The 21,141-nt window shown below is 44.3% G+C and overlaps 2 protein-coding genes across 2 annotated transcripts in view; one reads left to right on the top strand and one right to left on the bottom strand.

The window, feature by feature from the left end:
* The window catches only part of T265_06500 (hypothetical protein), a gene marked incomplete at both ends in the record, with an annotated part of 23,568 nt that extends 4,516 nt beyond the window's left edge, over positions 1–19,052 (top strand). The window contains 2 exons of the mRNA XM_009171774.1: positions 1,270–1,374; positions 18,975–19,052. Coding sequence (XP_009170038.1) covers positions 1,270–1,374; positions 18,975–19,052 — 183 coding nt within the window. The remainder of the gene's footprint in view (positions 1–1,269; positions 1,375–18,974) is intronic.
* T265_06499 (hypothetical protein) overlaps positions 1–20,736 on the bottom strand; it is a gene marked incomplete at both ends in the record, with an annotated part of 40,432 nt that extends 19,696 nt beyond the window's left edge. The window contains 5 exons of the mRNA XM_009171773.1: positions 3,866–3,995; positions 10,105–10,310; positions 10,969–11,133; positions 16,622–16,951; positions 19,928–20,736. Coding sequence (XP_009170037.1) covers positions 3,866–3,995; positions 10,105–10,310; positions 10,969–11,133; positions 16,622–16,951; positions 19,928–20,254 — 1,158 coding nt within the window. The remainder of the gene's footprint in view (positions 1–3,865; positions 3,996–10,104; positions 10,311–10,968; positions 11,134–16,621; positions 16,952–19,927) is intronic.
* Between the last annotated feature and the right edge of the window lie 405 nt (positions 20,737–21,141).

The following is a 21,141-nucleotide window of genomic DNA, read 5'->3' as shown; positions in this document are numbered from 1 at the left end:
TGAAGGGAAACGAACTGTCAGGCGTGCGCGCACCATGGCGTGATCGGAATCAAGTGGTGTGCCCCAGAAGGAACGGCAGTCTTGAATTGTGGCTCTCCACCGGTGACTGATGGCCACGTGGTCCAACTGGGTTCACGGTCGATTTGTAGTTATCGGAACGCTATGATTTTGGGGAACCTCCAGATTTCGTCCCAGTAATGAACAGAGTGGGCATCCTCGTCGGAAAATACTACTTGTGTAGAAGTTCAAAAAAAAGCACTACATACACATTCACAGATCAAGTATGGGGATACAAACAACGCATGATATTCACGAACACCCGGAGCATGCATTGTTGCATAAGTCGGTGGAGAACGTATCGGCCTATAAGTTTGGACGGGTCCTTGAACGCAAGAACATGAAGAATGTAGGGAACCTGTAAACATGCCGCTACCTTCAACTGAGTGTGAAGATGTGGTTCACACAACCCCTTCTTGCCGAAATCTCACTTGTTGTTCTTCGGTGACATCTTCACGCGTTCCCGTAAGATGACGGAAGATGAACGGTGCAAGGAGTCTGGTTACAACGGAGATCACACTAATTTCTTCCATGATCGCCGCACTCAGTATGAGCACTATTTTTTGAAATCGCTCATCCCAGTTGACTGGGACAGATACGGGCAAATAGGTTGCACATGCAGTGAGTGAAGATTTTACCTCCAACCTTGAACAGAACCGATGGCAGTTAAGCGATCGGCGCTCAGTGGATAAAGAGTATTCACTTATTTCCGAAGTTGCCAGAGGTTCCAAGTTCACTGTCCACCGCTACGTTAAGTGTCGGAAATCCAACTGAGCAATAAAGGGTGGCCGGCTGAATTATGCAGTGTTTAGTTGGTGTATAGAGATGGGCGAGTCGTTTTTATCACTAAAAGTTTCACTCACCATTGGGTCTTTTATGGCCTCTCGCACGTATTATTGTTCGCATATTCCAGGCATTCCTCGCTTCGACTACCATTTCAGGTTAAGGAGCCCACTAGGCTTATTGACCGAAGCAGATGTACTCCTACCTGAGGCCTAACAATTTGTCGAATTGTATAGCACTTTCCGTCAACAGGGATACATGTCCGAGCTTCAAGTGAATTTGGGATCTATTGGTTGGGTGTAGCTGGTTTCGTCATATCACAACTAGGGAGCAGCGTCGCGGATGGTGCTTTCAGGCGAGAAAAAGTCAGACTATGGGTTGTTCGAAACAGAATTCGCCGGGTGGCTTTGATGAATTTCTTCATACTAGGGTCGACAGCGAGGTGTGCGCCTCTTACGCGTCCCCGAAAAGCGCAAGACAACAACGTATAAGAATCCAGATGAACATTACAGAATGACGAGCAGTCAGGAATTGGTACGTGTCACATCTAGCTGATGGCGAGGCGTTGAGGATTAGCTTGCATGTGGAAAACGTAACGTGGCCAGCCGGTGTCGGTTGTTTCGGAAGTCTCTCGTCAGTACATAAAATAAAATAAATCGAAATCGTTCAGCTGAAGCACCCTTTCGGTGCCTGGCCGCTATGCCACACGAAGGAGGCACGAGGGCTGAGATACTGCCAGGTTGCCCAAGCCTAGACATAAGAATTCGAGAGGCAGAGGTTGGGTTCGAACCACAGGCCTTCCGGTCAGTAAATCCGCGCTCTAACCACCTGATCCATCTCGTCAGCAGATAACCATAACAGGCTTTCACTATCGTCAGTGCATCTCGATTCCAGTTCAATACGACCACCCAACTGAATCTCAGCAGCTACCGACAACCACAATAATATCCTAACTCTTAATCCGCCGCAATAAAGCGTCCAAATAGTTGGAAAAACAGTCTTTGAGGGTATCAGAGCCGCGATCTGTGAAGCTTAATAAGATACAATGAACAAACAGCAGTTATCGAGGCGCCCACAAGATGAGTTCACATAGGTTACCAAACGAGCCGCACACAGACGACCATCAATGGGCATGCAGTCAAGCGGAGAACTTCCAGCTAGATGGCTGAAAACAATGCCAACCTCGGCAGAACCAGCCACTGTGGCTTCTGGATAACTAGAGCTCAACCGGAAGCGAGAGCAAACCGAAGTAGAGTCGGTTCAAAAAGCGCACTTGCACCAGAGAGCCAGCACAAACCGATAGAAAGTAAGTTAAGCAAACAACTAGGAACAGTCTATCGTTCGACCTGTTATCCAGTGCGAAATTTCAAAGTTGCCAGATGCTTTGAGTGTTGGAGCTTGGAGAATGATTTCGAAAGGTCTACGGCTGAGGAGACAGAGGTGAACTTAGATATTGAAGTTTACGACACTCAGCGGCGAACGGCTTACGAAAATAGCACTAGCTGCCAAATGAAGAGAGAAGGAATACGTAAAAGAGGGAGAAGGCAAGCGTCAGCAGTAGTGTGCTTTACGTATGTGCCCCGCTGTATGCGGCAAGTACAGTGAATTGGTTGATTACAGCGCGCGACGCCCGATGTGAGATTATTTGTAGTTGTGCGATTCCCAAGTATACATGGATTAGGATACTACTAGGGCGCCCAGAACTAAACCGGAGGACGATCAGGATCCTCAACTAAATACGTTGGCTCGAATGTCTAACAGCGAGGCGGCAGTGGTTGGCGTATGAACATCACAGCAGTCAACATTTTACAGGAGGAGGTCGCAACACATGTTCCCACCTCCAAACTGGATGACCAGAGTACTATGCCAGTAACTAAATTGGTGTGAGAGGCTTCATGGATGTCACAGGTACAATCCGCAGTACAGCTCGGTAGGTTATGGAGGTGAGCAAACGGTCATACGCCGGTGAGGTTAACTCTTTTCGTGACAGCCGTAACCAGCCGGAAGGTCGTGGGATTGAATGACCCAAGAAATTCCACGCACATATTGTTGAAGATTTCAAACCAGGACGAAACAGTCGTACACTGCTTCTCGACCTTTTAGCACAGGTTAATCGCAACTACAGGATAAAATCTCGGGTGAAATTCGAAAGCGTTCAAAACTATAGGCTTATTTAATCGGTCACCTATGGGAGTTGCCGCTCACACCCTATTATTCAAGCTGTCACTTTTTTTCAAAGGGCAACCAACTTACACATGATGTTAACCTCATTTGACCTTTTTCTGCATAGTTGCAGTCTGTAATTATCGCCTAAGATTCCAAAGAGCGTTAGATAGCTTTCTTTTCGAGTAATTTGTTAGAAATAAGACAATGAAGTTTAAGCGAGTGCGTCTTTTGTTACCACAGAATGCACGCTCGCCATCCATATAGGTCAAAGCCTTAAGCGTGATCTCTTCACAGATTTAAGGAAAGAAAAAATCTATTCATGGGCCGTTTCCGCCCGGCCGATTATACAACTTAATTTCGGAGATCAAACGGATCTACCCGGGTTCGAACAGAAAATTGTATGGTGATATATTTCCGCGTAGTTGAACAAGATGCCATCTTAAAATTCTGCCATCCATAAAAAATCAGGTTCGTCATCTTCATAGCACTGTTGAAGTAGTCGCTTCGCTGCAGCAAGCTCTGCTTTGGTAAAACTGAGTTACTGGAGTGAGTGACCACGTCAGGGTCATTTGCCGGCGATCGGTCGAGTCTTGAAGAGTTCCACACCAACGAGCTAGCAGCAATCACCTCACACCTTGCCAAATGAAGAGGACCTTCTACCTAGAGGAGGAATTTTCTAAAAGGGATTTTTCCACCAATTGAACAAATCACTATTAAAGTTACTTGTTAGTTCCTGACCGCCTCTTCATGAGCAAGAAAACTTTTCAGTTCTTTAGAAAACCTGGCTCCTTAATAAGTAACAAGACCATTTTTTAAATGATTGTGGCAGGAAATTAACCTGTTTACTTGTACGACTCACGGTATTTTCAAAACTAATTGTGATAAAGTTGTCCAGAGGAAGGCCACTCATTTCAACCACGGCGGCGAGATCGCAGTTGTGCCCCAAACATAGACAACATCCTACTTTGGTCGGTCCATCTGGTCCGGATCTTGAGGGAGGATAGACAACAGAAAGAGTGATAGCAATGTCGTTGTGACCATCTAGATTTCAAAACTGGTGTAAAAACAGCTCCTCAAAAAAGGTAGCATCTTCCAAAATAACAGATAAGTGAAAGACAGAGATAACAAGATATCAATGATAATACGACTGTAACCAACCGCAAGGAGTGAAACATCCAACGTATCTAAATTCCAAGCAAGGAAGATTGAAAAGACTGAAAAGTGTAGGTTTAAGTCAACGCCCGATTTATGACAAAGTGGAAACTAAATTACGTACATACACTTCTTTGGTGTGCACAATTCCGGTTCATCAAATCCAACAAAGAGTGAGGTAGAGCACGAGGATGAAGATGAGTGGATTTTCATAAAGTTGGAAGTTCACAGTTGAAACTGACACATGGGTTCGCTGACTGACACACTGACAAGTAGTGGGGGAACTTCAGCACAATGTGTACACAACTGATGCTCAATACTGCAATGCAAGGTCATGAGGTGCATCTAGATTACTATCATAAGAACGAACAGCTCTGTCGAACACCAGGTTGTTCGTGCACGCAGTTTTCTAATCTTTTGTGCATGGCTGAAGACCGGAAAAACGTAAGCTACCTGCACATAAAAGTTTTGGCCTTTGGAAGAGATATAGAGCTATTTGGCTTGATCAAGGATATACTTGGCTACGTTGTTCCCACTTGACCGACAGATGAATTATCAACCTTATAATGTTTTCATCTAATTAGATTACTTTAGAGTGTAACGCGTGAAGCATTCGGTTTCATATGTAGACACAACTTTATCGTATACTGCATATTAAGCGATCCCACATCTTCATGTAGTCTTGCTTTGCTTGGCCCACCTCCATCAGTGATGTTCGACAGAAATTTCAACCTAAAAACTGCAGTGTTTGTATGACGGACTTCTCTTTGTATGCCTTTTTCGGAAAGTATGCTCCAATGATTACTTTTAACTATAAAATCTCATATGTTGCACCCATAAAATCTGAGAAACTGAGCAACGGTTTTAAATTCTTCCAGCCTCAAATACCCCTTGTTTTTTGAGGCTTCTGGAATGAATTTACCCATGTAGATATTTTGCATCAATGGTCTTGTTTACTAAGTGGGCAGCAGATCTGCACGTACAGCGTGCAGAAGCATCATGCTATTCATCATCACATAAGCGAAACAAAGCCAGGTTTAGGCCATCGCCAGACTTGCTAGTAGAACGCTAAACGCAGGTGACTACCGAAATCAATGTCCTGTATATAAAGCATGGTGCTGTGCACATGATACTGAACTTTTCAGTGGAGGGCGCTGCAATTGATATTCTGGAAATTCCATAATTCAGACCACAGTGCGCCGTATTCCCACCTAACTACCTGCATAAGTCTCACTTTGGTGTGCGACAGTAGTCCCATACGTTGCATACAGTACAAGCTCGGTCCTTTGTTGGCAATCATGGTCCATCAATAGTGCATGCCGTTGGATTTAGAACAACCTTCTCGTTTTTGTCTCTGATCTTGTTTCAGTGCACTCAAGCTGTTCCGCACGTTTCTTTGCACAACATGGCATGTTATGTCAATTACCTTGCTTGGGACTTCGTTGGCCTGATGCGGCAGATAATTCCCAGAACGGATTCCAGTCTCCCAATGCTAGCATCTAAACATAGTAATTATGTTCTATAACAGCTTATTAGCCAGAACCAGCCATGCTACTGGACAATCGAACTTGCTCCGTGCAGTCACACCTAAATGAATTGCATGCCACATCTCATGAATGCAGTTGCTACTGCACAACCTTAGCAACCATTAGTTTTGATGTAACTGATACGAATAGGTAGCGTTAACAGTTGGCTTTGTGGTCTGCCTAATGTCACAACACTTTGGGTAAACGCATGGGGAGGTGGATACGGATGGTAGGGATCTATTAGTCTCGGGCTGTTGTGTTGTCTGAGGTTTGTGTGTTTCTAGCAAAAGTGCACACCAGACTATTTTGGTCGCTCGTAAAACTAGTCCAATTGATGCTTCTACGTAACACATTCATAAGATTGCTGAAAATTCTTTGAGCCTTCGAGTTTTCCTCAGAAAGAGGGCGTTGGTTGGCCAAAGTACTGCCAGTTTCTTCGTGTGCAAATAGCTGTCAATGTTTCTAAGCATTGTGTACGGTGACAATGGAGGCAAGAGATGATTTACCGTGCATGCTAACGGTGATGCTTAGGCCTGCTAGGGAGGTTGTGGTTAGATTTGCTATAATATATACTCTAACTGGTGTGCCCTATCCGTATATTTTTTGCTGTATCTCTGTCTTCTGTTCCCTCAGACGCACAGTAAATTAGAGTGTGCAACAAAATACGTCATACGAAGCACCATCATTACGAATATGAAACGACTCATGCATGTATTCAATCTGCCCTCTCAAGTTACCCTGCCATTACCATTGTTTTAGGACTAATTGCGAGACATCACAACTGTACCTATAGGATCATCACAGGATGTTACACACGCTAGAATCTTCGTGAGGGGGTCAGTTGCGCCCAGCCACAGATGCTCGATCCAGATTGTCTGACGTTCAGATTATGCCTCCGTTTGGACCGTAGCCCGCACGTCCAATCAACGTGATGTTCGTTTATTAAGAGTGGCTGGTCTCCGGAAAGTAACGTACCCTTATCTGTTTTGCTGGGAAAGCGTGATGATAAACTTACGTAAACGCATGGAAACGGTTGACATGCATGTACTATGCATGATGTGTCCTAAGCCAACGGGGCTTGTTTTCTTCCCATATGAGACAACTTGTTCGGTGGCAAGCGAGTCGTTAAACAACATATGTGTGCTATAAAGGTTCTCTTTTCCATGAGAGGAACAAGTTTATGCGCGCACGAGGCTATGAAAGAAAACGAAGACCTACGGTTTATTTGATGCAGCTTTTTTCATATAGCTTCAACCGTTTTTTGTACACCGTGCATTGTTGAAGAAGTGCTCAGTTTTCAGGCTTGTTAGGAATTACTCGTGCCATCCTTTTACTATTGGTGGGTTAGAACAGAAAGCACACGCAAAATGAAGGAATTCGGATGTAACGAATGCAACCACATCTACGCGTCAGCCGGCACTGACATTCTCCGTCATCTCGAAATCAATCTTCAAGCCTCGGTGCCCGGTCTACCTGGCTGCTTTCAGTGTCCGCACGGACACCTATGCTCTACATATACTGCCATAGTGCCTGACTGCCCATATAGTCAAAGACAGCTTTCAGGTGAAGAGGGCCACCACTGTTGGTTGCTGTAAGCAGCGTTGCTGTTCCAGAATCTGTCGGAGTGTGAGAACTGGATCGATGCGTCCTCTTGCAGAACCGAATACAGCTTGATTTTCACCTATCTGTCTTTTCTTGTGTTCAGACAAGCCTTGAAGGATAGGACCAGAGATGACCTACGATGTCACATCAGCTACCAGGTTGATACCGCGGTGGTTTTCATACCGCGTCCGCGTACCCTTTTTGAAGATAGGAACAACTGTCAACAAGCCCCATTCTGAAGGCACTTTCTCTTCGTTCCATATCGCACCAATAAGCACCAAAAGAAGCTGGATGAGTTCCGACAAATTTTTTCACTCACGGTAAAATCATTCCTGTTTCGCTGCATGAGTTATCAGTGTAGGCAGGGTTAGAAGAGGTCATTCGCATGAACGAGACAATAATGATGAAGACAACAGCTTCCTTCTTCTATTCAGTAAACGAGGTGGTTTGACCAACCAGTTGCAGGAGTGACTATGTGAATCAGACAAGATCCATTGCAATCAGCCACTCGGTTTTGTGTTCAGTGTTTTGTATTTACTGAGAGGATGGGACTAACCGGACGGATAAGTGTTTGGTCATCCAGGTGGCAGATATTCCACAAATTTCTCTAGTTAAGATTATTTCAAATTACAAAACGCGTGTTGGCGTCAGTTAAATGAGGTTTCAATGAAAAACAAGAGAGTATCTCGATTTGACTTTCAAAATTATTGACCTAGGGGATCAACAGGCTCAGTGCTCGCGAAACAACGCAACCCCGTGCCCATATTTCGAGTTCGCTGGCTACCCGTACATTCTACAGCTCACCACAGGAGACTGCAGTCTGTCAATCATCAAGGCCTGCTTATTAATGAGATCAAGCAGTGCAAACGTGTAGGAAACCGAGAGCAGTATCCACACGATTGAGCTACGTCGAGTGACGACAAGTAATTCAAACCGCGAGTCATATTCTGGGGCAAAATCGGTAGTTGCGGTCAGTTGTCTGATTGTTTTGTGGAAAACAACCAAACAACACAGCCTCTAGTGCTGGACACAACCTTCTAATTGGCTCGATATAGATTTGCCGGCAACAACTCACACGAACTATGGTTCTGAAACAAGGGTTATTAAACGCATGAAGACGTCTCAGTTCCGCTGCTCGAATAAGCCAAGTCTCACAGCCATTCAACAAAGCAGCCTGATACACATGTCTCTTCAGATCCAAGGATATAGAACTCTAACGCCATAGGCGTCTCAAATTAGCAAACGCTACCAGAGCAGTGTAGATTCGTGCATTGACCTCATCTGCTAGTACAACTTCCAAGAAACGTAAAACGCTCCACAACTTCGGTTGCCTCCCCCGGAGTGTGAGTGGTATGTTCAGTGACAGCGTGTCCTTACTTTGTGAGTGCATAGTGTACGCCAAAGGACGATATGATGGGCAAGTGTGATAAGTAGAACAGACCAGTCAACCGAGTCAAACGTGCCTTGGAAATGCAGGTATACTAATATTAGGGGTCGTCTGTACGTATGACTTTGTTCTAGTACCTGATTACGTGACCTAAAGCTGCCACCATGACATGGTGATCGGGCTTGACCTTCCGGTCTGCGCTCTAACCACTTGAGCCACGTAAAAACGGGGAAATGAATTCAGGAATTTTGCGGAAAATGAAAACAGAGGCCTAAAATCACCTCAAACTAGGGAAATTTGTTGACAAGGGTCGAAGAGGATTAGAAAACCGGGAATGTACCAGAACTGTGTCATAAGAATTTGCACGCTCCATGAAAAATTTCATGAAATAAAAGCATTCTAGAAAGAGGACCCTGGTACACTTTCACTCGAGATTTTCAATGCCGATGAACGTAGTAGCCGACCATAGTGTGATTTCTGAATGTGATCATCATCATCATCACCATCATCATCATCAACATCATCACCATCATCATCATCATCGTTATCAGCTGTAAGAATCGTGCACTTTGTCGTACAGTGGTTGTGATCAAGATTGTAAGGCGGCTTCTTGGAAGACCTTCTGAAGCTATACTGGAGGGGAACAACCTCAACTGCTAAAGCGAAGTGTTCCAAACGAAACGGTGCCACTATACAAGACGTTGCCCAAGTAGTCCACGAAATCCAATGAAGCCCGACCCAGCTGGGTCAAGTAAAAGTTGACAGAAATGAAATATACTGCTAAACAGGAGATGGTTGGTAGCTCAGGTACCGTAGATGGTCGTTGGTTTTTTTTTAGTGAGCTGGGAAATTTGAGTGCAATCAAATTGGTGCAGTCGAATTGTCCAGCTCAGTGAGTGAAATATCCTGTTTGAGATGGAGACATGAAAGTTTTGGGATACACACCACAAACCCAGAATGCAACAAGGATCCTGCTGACAAGTATCAAACACAGTGAGATCCTACGCAACAGTCCGTTCATTTTCACCGTTCAGATCATGCTGTCACCTATGCTGCACGCTTAAAGAGGTTAAACTGCGAGATATCCTGAAAAATATAACGATAGGAAATAAACTCACGCAAAACCTACACTTACAGTTGCTAGACTGTCTGCTGAAGCCCACATGTAGCCTATCTGCAAAACAATTGCAGATTTCTGTTGGAAATTCGAGAAGAATGGGCAATGATAACCATTTTTGTTCAAACTATGTGAATCCTCTGGAATGAGACAGTCATTGCAACTTTGCAATCAGTAGGACGGGCACCCCTGAGAAAAAAGCTCCAAACAGGGACATTTATGTTATGTCCACTCGAGTGAAAGTCAAAACAGAAGTGATCGACCATGAGCACGGATATAAAAGCTAAGTATGTGAACGCAAATATACTACTCACTTGTGTTCACAAGATGCGCAAGATAGGTGGCGGCAAAGACGACAGAGAGCAGCTGGTGTGCCTTTTGACTCGAGGCAGTAGAACAAGTGGCCGTATATGCTAATCCCAATCTGCGAAATTCGTTGAAGTCGCAGAATACTGAGCCACACAGGAGTGGAGAGTGAGTATTGTGATACCACGTCGCCGAGTTGTGATGTTACCGCAAGCTGATAACCAATTAAGAATACCAGTTAGGGGAATTATGAAGTAATGCTTGGGAAGAGCAACCAGATGACAAACAACTGTGCGATTGACACCGACCATGTGATGTTAGAGGTGATGTGCATAGCTGAGTACACAATGCGGCAATGCGGACTCACAAAGCAGCTGAAAAGTTGACACAAAAAGACTGTTTAGGTGATGCGGCTATTTTGCACTGACAGGTTTATTGTAGCTAGTCAGCAGGACAGGCGTCAAGATGCTGACCACATAGTTTAAGACACATGCCAACATCAGGTCAACGACGGGGAGGAAGCTAAAGAGTTAATAAATTTCGCACCATAAGAAGTCGGACGAATTACGACTGGTTACTTTTTTCTAAATGAAGAATCTCAATACTAATCTGCTTGCTTTCATTTCAACCAGTTGTTTCATACATACAGATACAGAAAGATACCCATCCTGCGATGTCCACAAGAAATGATTTTTTTAGTTCTTGAAAGAAGCTACGCATAAGGTTGCTGAAAAATAATCAACGATTGCTACTGACTACACAACAGATGTCAACTCAAACCAAGTTCTTCAGGGAACCGCAACAACGGATAGACGATGTGTTTTGTGAATAACGAAATCGGCTAGAAAGAGGAATGTGCCAGTGAACAGTACCTGTTTGGTTCCAAGACCAGCAGCAACTGGTGGGAATGTGCAAGGTTTCGTGTCCTGTTCGATAACACTTAAAGGAACTCGATGACCGGAACCGACCCACTGAGTGGTCTGCCATCGTAAGAGTAGTAAACCCGCAATTATATCGCTCGGTACTAGATTGACATCCTGGAGATGGGAGGAAAAGGCGCAAGACAATGGCGAGTGGTGCGAAAAGTGTGGTACAAATAGTAATTCCGTTAACGATAGTCTGTACGAAGATTACAATGAGAAAGTACAGGAAATCCGATTTAGCAGTAAAGTTCTGCATTGTGACTTGGATCCCGCATTGACTGCGGTTTAGTTGATTAAAGATGTTCTGAATGAGGGGACAGAGACCTCTTAGACTCCTAATGTCAGACCGTTCATCAAGCGGATGGCCGAAGACTCTACCAATCAACACTGGAATATCATGATTCCCTACTAATCACTCTCACTTGTGTAGATAACAGGTGCATTGGGTGCAATTCAATTTAAGGGTGTGTTGCATATAAAAGAACCTCCATAACGAAATAGTAGAAACCAGTGGGGTGCGACTGAGCAGCAGATATTAACTGCATCTCAAGTTTAAACGAGAGAATCTGCGGACCACTGTTTCTAGTAGAAGTTGCCAGACAAACTGCTCGACGATCACCAGCTGTCCGCCTTACGTGTCGTTGGCTTCAGTATTTGCACACCACTAAGTCATCAAGGCTATAGACCTTCCGAAGACAATATTCGCGAGTTCATACACTAAATCATGCTGGAACATTGTTCCTTCAACTTATGCAGTCACCTGCTGCATACCAAATGGGTTTTCACGGAAGACTCAGTTGAAACCAAGGTGAGTCTTCCGTTTTTATGTTCTCATTGAATCAGCTGCACCAGAAAGCTTCACATGGTACGATATACGAGGTATCTCAATACATTGCATATATATGATACACTATGCATAAGGTCATCGAAAACTGCCCACGACCAGTTCTGGCCTTCTTGGAGCTCGGCAGATAGGGCAAAACCGGCCGTGGACTATTGAAGGGTTTTCTGTAACCTTACGAATCTATGCTATGTTCAACTTTTTAGGTTGCTGAGAGCTCTGCTTATGGGACAGTGGAATGAGCTTCAAATTAATTCATAAAAAATATTCTGTAAATGAAACCAGGGACATGAGGAAGTGGCCCGCCCATCTCAGGTAAAGAGGGCACTTGGATGATCCAGTAAAACTGTTCGAAAGATCAAGTCACCATCTGATTTTCTTCAGTCCGATTCCCAAGATAAAGCTGAGTAGTGAAATCCAATGGCTTCGAAAATCTAATAATGGATTTATCATTAAGTCCAAGCCGCTGGTCAAAACATATTCCCGGTCATTCTACGCAAAATGCAGACGAAGTCAGTGTCCTTCTAACTGACTTGCTACCATATGGGATAACGACATTGCCCCAGGCGATTTCCGCTCACCGACAATACGCCCTTGTCTCAAGGCTGGCGCTGACAGCCACCCATCACCTTGCCCACGATGCAAACACACTTTTGGCACTCCTTAAGCATCGCCGTCTTACGACATCGCAGGATAACACGACTCAACAATAAGGACTCAAGCCAGTAAGTCGTGTGGACCAAACCTTCGAAATCCATCAAATAGCAGAGCAGAGATATCTTCAAGCATTCTTCTCTGTCGTCCCTACTCGCAAGAAAACGCCCCAATAAGTACCGCCAGGATCATGCTGTAACATAATTTTCCCAACTCGCAGATCATAGAACAACTTTTAAATTTTTGCAGGCTCTTTGAGGATAGTTTGCTTGTACGCTCATGAATAAACCATACAAGACGAACAAAGAAGGACTCCACGAGAACACTTATAACTCTCGCCACTAAGTACAAAATCCTTACTAATAGCGTTGCGCTCAACATCATCAACAGTAAGAAAAATATTACTCTCTAATGGTTTGGGGTCAAAACAAAACCTCCATCATTTGCGTCGTTTGTATACATAATACTAAGCTGAAACCATGGTCCAGAAAATAGGCCGATGTTAGTATTGGAAGCAGCATTCTGACCCCCAGTAATGAGACCTGGCAATCTCACTGAAGAGTAGTTTCCATTTCAGAGTATCAAAATCGGGCAGCCAAGTCCGGTCTTCCAATGATAACTAACCATTCTAATGTTCAATTTATCAGCTATAAACCGTATGCCAAAGGAACGTTGGTCGCAGTCACTGGAAAACAGGAGAGCAGGAGAGGTAATGATGTGGAAATCGGATAGCTACGCACTGAAGTCGATAACTTAAATACACGACCGCCACTGACTCCGTGATTGAGCCCTGTCTGTCAGTGTCACCAATCGTTGATGAGTTGAGTTCCGGAGTCCCCTCAGAAGGAATCAACAGTCTTCCATCCGACTAAGTCTGTTGCTTAGTGTTTTCGTAATTATTTGCTAGGTTATACACTGTCCACCAATTGGGTGCTTCCATTAGGCACGGGGGTGGGCGAAAGGAGCCCTGGGAGGCAGATGATCCTCTGGTATGCGGAGTACATGTCATAAACAGCGTAGCCTATGGCACGTAGGAAATTAGTACATTGTGAGATGGTTTTCACCCTAAAACTATCTGCTATACCTCAGCATTGCTAACCCGATGTTCCACCAAATCCTGTCAATGCTTGGAAAACACCAAACTGGGTGTGGTCACCTATAAAGCAGCATGGATCATACCGCCGTAGTGTATACTATACTCTTGACAGACAAACTGACTTCATGAGGCTGTCCTGGCCTTCCGATACGAGAATCGATATCGTCTCCAGTCACTTCACCGGCTAAAGTAGAGGGACCGGGATGCACCAAACAGTATTTTTCAACTCGAGTACCTTAATTCTGTCGATAAATAAGCTAACTAACTTCTCGGTTTCTACCGAGTATTTCTTTCAGTTGCAGGTTCGCCTGGTGAAGCTTTTCGCAGACGCTAGGCCAATAGGGAGCTCCTTTCTTCACAGCAGCTGGCAACACAGACCCGAGTTAGCTCACTCATTCCTTACACGATTTAGCAAGAATGACCCCGCATGCATCAGCACGTGACCAAGTATGAGCGTCTGAACCGAATAACGAAACCTTTAGTGATGACCGCATATCCATAACTACCACACGACCTGGGGATGAGGAAAGTGATGTTCCGAACTTTCTGGTGAACTCAAAGCCAAAGTCAAGTTCCGGGAAAGTTCGCGTACATTACCTACCGGACAGGCTTACCCCAATCGAATCCTCTTATGTGCAAAAACGGAAGACTTGTAGGTCGTACCGGAATATTGATTGACAAATCATGCCATAACATGATTTCCCGTTGGGACCGTGACTTACTCTAGTCGTTTTGCACACAGTCGAACACGCGGTGCCTAGTGGTGAAGGGTCACAAGAGCCCATCAACTGCACATGACCATAAACACGTTACAATTCGCCACGCAAGTTTCGTTTCACCTAGCTACCAAAACAAACCCTGTTGATATGATTGCATTCCATCAACGTCTCTGTCTTGAACACTCAATATGGAAGCTAACACAATTGGTATGATTAGTATAAGACTACAGAGACTAGCCTGGAGGAGTCTCAACAAATCGCATAACCATATTCAACTGACCTGTCACTCACGTACTGGCTAGAATTTGAAATTCATTTATGAAGCAGCCATGTCAACAAGGGTGTTGAAACCAAATGAAGGCGCATGAAATCAACAACTTTAGGCCATACTTGATGAGGCAGTGGGAAACATTGTCAGAACGGTTTTGCGACCATTATACCATACCACCAGCCTCTTATCACCTATTTGTGCGTTACCTTCCACTACAACTTTGGAAAAGCCCCTCCGGTAAACATATCATCCTCATCAAAGAACATCATCAAAGCACGTCACAATATTGATTGGGATGACGAAGCACGCTCACAACCTGTAGTTCATGTAGCAACCATAAGTATAGCACCATAAGTGAGATTAATGTTGTTGAATAGCTTTGAATGAGGTACGCCCAAAGTTCCAGTTAGTTGGTAATTCACCTATGTACAGTCTAGGACGCATTACGTACTCAACGCTGAAATAGGTGGTTGAGGTTGACGTTCGAATGAGCATAGACGAGAGTTCGACAACAAGAATTACCGGCTACCTCAATGCGGAACGACCACCAGTAAGGTGTGGAAATGAAGAAACTAAATAGAACGTCAATGGAATGGTCAACCCAATAAGTCCTCGAGCTTTTTTCGAAAAAAAGAATGATGTCTATTGGGTACGGGTCATCTAACGCCCAGTGTTTACTGGGTCCAGTGGCTGAGTTGTTAGGATAGGATTTCCAAAGCTCGGGTGGCTGTGTTCTTTGTGTACGACTGGATGATACATCGCTTTACTACGACACATTCCTCAAATAAACACTGATGATGTCATCTCGACTGGTGACAAAAGGTTCAGAGAATAAATTCATTATCAAAGGCTTTCCAAGGGCTCATCCAATGAAATTTTAAGAATCAAGCTGAGTCTTACCCGAACAAACGACAACTCCTTATTAGTGTCTTCCACCGGCACTCGATAGCCACATTATCAAACTGAGTCCACGATTAGCTTGCTATCACCAAGCCTCTAAGCGACACAATACACATTCGTGTTGAAAGTCACTGCTTTGAGCTCGAGATGGCTCGGTGGTTAGGGTGCGAATTTACTGACAACTTCCGTGGTCCAAAAACCAAACTCGGCATCTCGACTGCTCCCATCTAAGCTTGGGCAATCTGGCAGTGTTTCGACCCTCGTTTTTCCTTCAGGTGGCATGGCAGTAAAGATACTGAAGCTGAACGGTCAATCTTTTAATTGATGCTCCACACAGGACTACTGTAGCCACTTTATCTATGTGGTGGGTATCAACTCCGAAAGAACCACCTAAATATGCCTCTTTGAGGGTTAGTCGATATCTTCGCATTTTACTGACGAGAGACTCCACTAGAAGCAATCTTTTTTAGCCTCCAACCAGCCGCCTGTCAGAACGTGTGGTGATACGACGGACAACTTCGGTCTCCTGCATCAAGCTGCACTGTTTACGGTTGTGTAAGTCAAAATAACAGGGCAAATAAAACTATTCGGTGTAATCCAGTCTCTGAATGAGCGAAGCTCTCACTCAGCAGATGCCAGAAGCAGTTGAATATGGACTCCCAGATATCCAAGGTGAAGCGTAAAGCATCTGAGTTCGCTGTAATCCGCTTGAGCTGCACGACTCTCCGAGGGTTGTATACATGCGTTGGAGAAAGGAGACTTACCCACAGAGGGTAAAAGAGAAGTCTGAGCAAGAGATGCCTGTTGTTCAATCTGATATCGAATATCTGATATCTGATATCGATATCTGATATTCGAAGTTTCATCTTGCAGAAGATACCTTAAATTTATTGAGGAACAACAACACGAAGTGAGTTAATTAGTACCTATCGAGTAACTCTAAGGGAAGAGCGATGTCATGCATAGGTGATAACTCTAAGTGTTTTTTGTAGAACCTCAGCACGAGGAAAGTTGGGAACATGTGATTCAGTATCAAAATAAGACGAAAAAATTGTCGGTCGCTGCATAAACATAAACGCACAATACGAATGAGGGCTCGTGCAATAGCAAGTGGAACTTACGTAGAAAAATTCTGAGAACAGGGCAGCTGCTGAACTGATGGCTAATTGCTCCTCATTCTCCTGGCGGTCTTCATTTCCACAACGTGGTCTACCGAGTGCACCCAGACGTCTTAAACGCCTACGGATAGAACGACTTAGCATTTCGTGAGCTTGTTGTTTTGTGGCTACGTTCGCGTTGTGTGGGATAAAGCCTTTCTGCATGGGCTGGTTCTCGTAAACTATCTGACTCCAAAATGTCCCGCTTTCTCTGAAGTGCGCAATCAGCCAGATATAGCACAGAAGAACGTGAGCTATCCGAAGTGCATTTCCCACTATAAACGCGATAGGTACCTGAGTAAAACAAACAAAAAATCGTCCGTAAGCATGCTGTTTGGCAACAGCAGTTAAAACAACTTCAAGATGGATAAAGAAAGCACATTGCACAGTCAAAAGCACAGTGCAGGTGGTTTTATGCACGATGGAAAGAGACGTAAATTTCCAGACCCTCCCCTGTAGTAACGAAGCTACGTTCCACGAACACTATCGAAGAGAAGAACGGAAAGAAAAATAGGTTATTACAACAAATATGATGCCCCCAAATTTGCAAGAGCTAAGGTGACGGTTTGTGGGAGAATAGCTCAGCCACCTATCGTCATTAGGATGATGTATCGGAGTCCTTCATACTTGATTTATTCAACCACAATTCCTCCCTAGACTGCTGAGCTGAAAACTTTATGCTAGGTTGGATTGTGGACGCGACCACCCATATCTTATAACGGGACCGAATTTGGAGAGGCCGGCCGAAAAAGGCACCACTGACACACCGTTGTGTTGAAGTTTAATAAAAAGCGTACTATTATCTCCACTCATTCCGCTAAGACCCTATTCATTTAAGTGATACATTAGCACCAAAAAATGAGCCTGTACACACTGTGCCGAAACAAGAGAGGGAGAGATTCAGCTGGGTTCCGGGTGAGTCTCCCGTCAAAACCAATTTGGTGTCCGATGAGTATATTTGTCGAAATATGTCCAATTTGGGCTCAAGTAGAAGATAAAGTTGACGTGAACTCGAGGACTGCGCCTACCTGACGGGCCCCAAGTAGGACGAGACAGGTCGTGGGATGTCGAAGTTTTCAGAAACTTTATGAGCAGTACAATACGTCTCTACTATAATTCACAGTTAATTAGATACTAGCTCAATAAAGCGCACTGTCCAAAAGGCCTACATGACATCAAACTACGGATATGCGAAGATTGAGCTCTCGAGTAAGCTGTTTACATACCTGTAAATGGGCTTGACCTATTTCTCACACGTTTTGGCAAATGTGGAAAAGTAGACATACAGATACAGATACATGTGGATGCACATATGTAAATACATACATAGCAATACATATATGAATGCTATGTCCGGACTACCAGCTGCGGGTAGCACCAGAAGCAAGTATTCCTGAACAAATTGTCTCGAGTTAGGAGAGAACTCGACGGATACGGTCACGACAATTACCAATATGTCTGCTCAACTACGGCCTCTGTTTAGTGCATAGGTGACAAGCAACTGAAAGAAAGCACGAGAGTCAAATTGCTATCAGGTTACTCATATCCAAACAACCAATCGAAAGGCCAGGAAAGTAGCTAGAATGTAGCCAACACTGCGGGCTGAAATACCTGGATCATGTGCTACGCATTCTCAATTATCATCTGTCGATAAAAGCATTGTCTTCTATGCGTCATTCGGTGGAACCTTAAAAGAAGACAGAGTATGATATGCCAGATCCAACACAGGATTCAAACGACCCTTCTTGTGCCTTCAGATCATCATTTTCTATCTAGATCGACAAATTGGGTACATTGTTTCTGACGACCTAGTACTACGTCTCTCTTCTCATCTCATTATTTCTCCTCTTCACTAAATGCTTTATTCAAATAAATTGACGCGGTTGTGTGGCAGCGAAGCACGATGTTGCTCGCGGGTGTTGTTGCCGTCAACAACAACAATAATCATGATGGTGGTTGGTCAAGGGACATTATTTGCGTCAGGAATGCGAACACTAGCCAAAGAAGCATTAGCATGGTTTTTCTGAATTTCACGCAGAACGAGCACACACATGTATATTGAAATACCCTTGATGAGCAGCAAGGACGCAACAAATAACGTTGACGATTCTATTATTCATACTAATATAAACGAGGTCTGAAGGGCGGGAACGGTTGAAAAGGCGAACTTTCATAGAACTAATTATTGACTATTATGCTACTCTGACCTCTAAGAGCTTCTGAAAAGAGAATGTACCATACACGACACGAATTCTTAATTTATCGCCTGACCGGGAAAGTCAATGAGTGGAGCCGTTTCCCTAGTTATTAATGCCAGCGTTACGGTGTAATTGACTTGAACATACTTCTGAAGAAATGGCGTCAAGATCAACGCGTGGCCAATACTGATACCTGACTACAAGTAAATAAAAGAAAATACTTCCCAGGTTTGCAGACAAAGGATGGTAACTCAGACAGAAAAACAAGCCACACGAGACTTTCATCTGGGCGGTCTTATTCGAGCAGCCAGTCAACACATGAATATATCATCCGTGAAAAGAAGATAAGTGGCGCTATGTCCTGTCCGGGTGCGAGTTAATCACACTGTTGACCAGGCGCTCGTGGTAGACCGGCCAAGTGTTAAAACAACTAGCTCTGGTTCAAAAGTCCTCAAATTAATTAATTAATGGCTTTTACTGCTCCAAGTTTATACTGATCACTACATGACGGACGACCAACAAAACATACAAATAATCGACCAGTGATTTAGGCTCAAAGATAATGGAATAGTTGGCGGCGGGAACCCGCTATTTGCCACAGGTTTCACGAACAAAGACGAGAATGAACACGTTGGTCTAAATGAGAAACACGAATAGCTTCATATACATTCAGTTTGACAGCAACCAAGCTACTGTGTCAAAACAAACCATTCACCATCTGAAACTAAGCGTCGGCACGAAATAACAGGATTATACTGTCCAGAAAGCCCTATTTGTTGCCCAAGTCAAGCTACCTAGTAACTGATGCGGCAACGATTGCTCGAGAAAAGCTGCACGAGATAATTTCGACCAAGCCAAAATAACGACGCTTCTGTCCCGATAACTGTGAAGCAAGGCTTCGGTACCCCTCGTTGATACATGAACGTTGCTTCCTCTGTTGTTGTGAGTTACAGTACATGACGCAAATGACGTCGCAGAGCACCTCTGCTAGCCAAATATATCTAAGCGGTTGAAAAACTCAGTAATTCAAGATAACATTACCACCCGGTCAGAAGTCTAAAGACAAACTTACAGGAGGAGGGCAGGATTGCCCATATATTGTTGCAGTATATATACTGACACAATGCACAGCCACTTCGACAAAGGATATAAGGAATATAGCAGAAAGCACATGCGGGACATGTTTACGTCTCGAGACTTCCATGGGTCCACCTCGACCGCTAAGAGCCGACAGAATAATGTCGAGGATTACCATCACGACCTGCGATCCGAACAAAATCCCAAAGAACACCTTAACAAAACTGTATAGAAACGAGAAGACACTTACGGCAGCAACAGTGGATGAGAGGCACGTATTATATGCGGATAAGATGACAAAAGGAAGCCCCATGATGAGCATACTATTGTCGCACAAAGGTAAGCAGGGCCCGAAAAGGAAACGTACCAAATGACTCGCGACAGAATGTCAAAAGTAGCGGAAAACACGAAGTCGTCCGAAGCAAAAGACCAGGAACGTCTCAAAAATATTATTGCCGGCATCGTTACGATGCGCGTTTAACGCGCTTGTCAGTTTTCGTTGAAGGGAGCCTGTGAAAACCCACATTTAAAAAATTTGTTAAACCCTGGATCAAGGAAAACGCCATCACTAATGGCAACAGCGGGAACAGCAATATTCCAGTGATGTACACAGGTACCTCAAGTTTCAAGCTGGGAAGAATCGAGTATGGAAGCATCTATCCCAACTTTCCAATGGTTACAGCGCCCGATCGAGCCATCGACGTCAGAATATCGAAGCCACTGAGTGTCCTGTGCTTACACCCCACCTGCTAGAGGTCAGTCCTCTGCATCGACCTCCGACTAGGTTTCACGAACCAAACCGATTCTCCTAACTCAGCAAAAAGGGCACATCCTATGCGTCAAAGCATACGAACGTGCGATGCACCTACCCGAATTCAAAGCATTATGCTCTAAGTTGTGATGAGACCCAGGATAATAAGCACCAGAAATCATACCACTCTTGCATCGATTAACTGTCTGTCTATTCATTGAGAAACTGACCAAGGTGGTGGTCCAGGTTTACTCCGGAAAGTTTACGCCAATTCAAATAAAACCAATCAGTTTTGTTCTGCGAATGATAAAGTAGCTCTGCTGTAGGAATCTTCATGCCTGCCTCAGATATCGGGGGAAAATATAGACAGGCAATGTCTCCACACTGGTGACACAGACTCCAGTATTTATTGCCAACGGAACCCGTCCGAATTTTCAAATTCAACGCACGTGAAGTCA

Source organism: Opisthorchis viverrini (assembly GCF_000715545.1).
Source record: "Opisthorchis viverrini unplaced genomic scaffold opera_v5_133, whole genome shotgun sequence".
Lineage (NCBI taxonomy): Eukaryota > Metazoa > Platyhelminthes > Trematoda > Opisthorchiida > Opisthorchiidae > Opisthorchis > Opisthorchis viverrini.
This window is presented reverse-complemented; position numbering and strand designations above follow the sequence as displayed.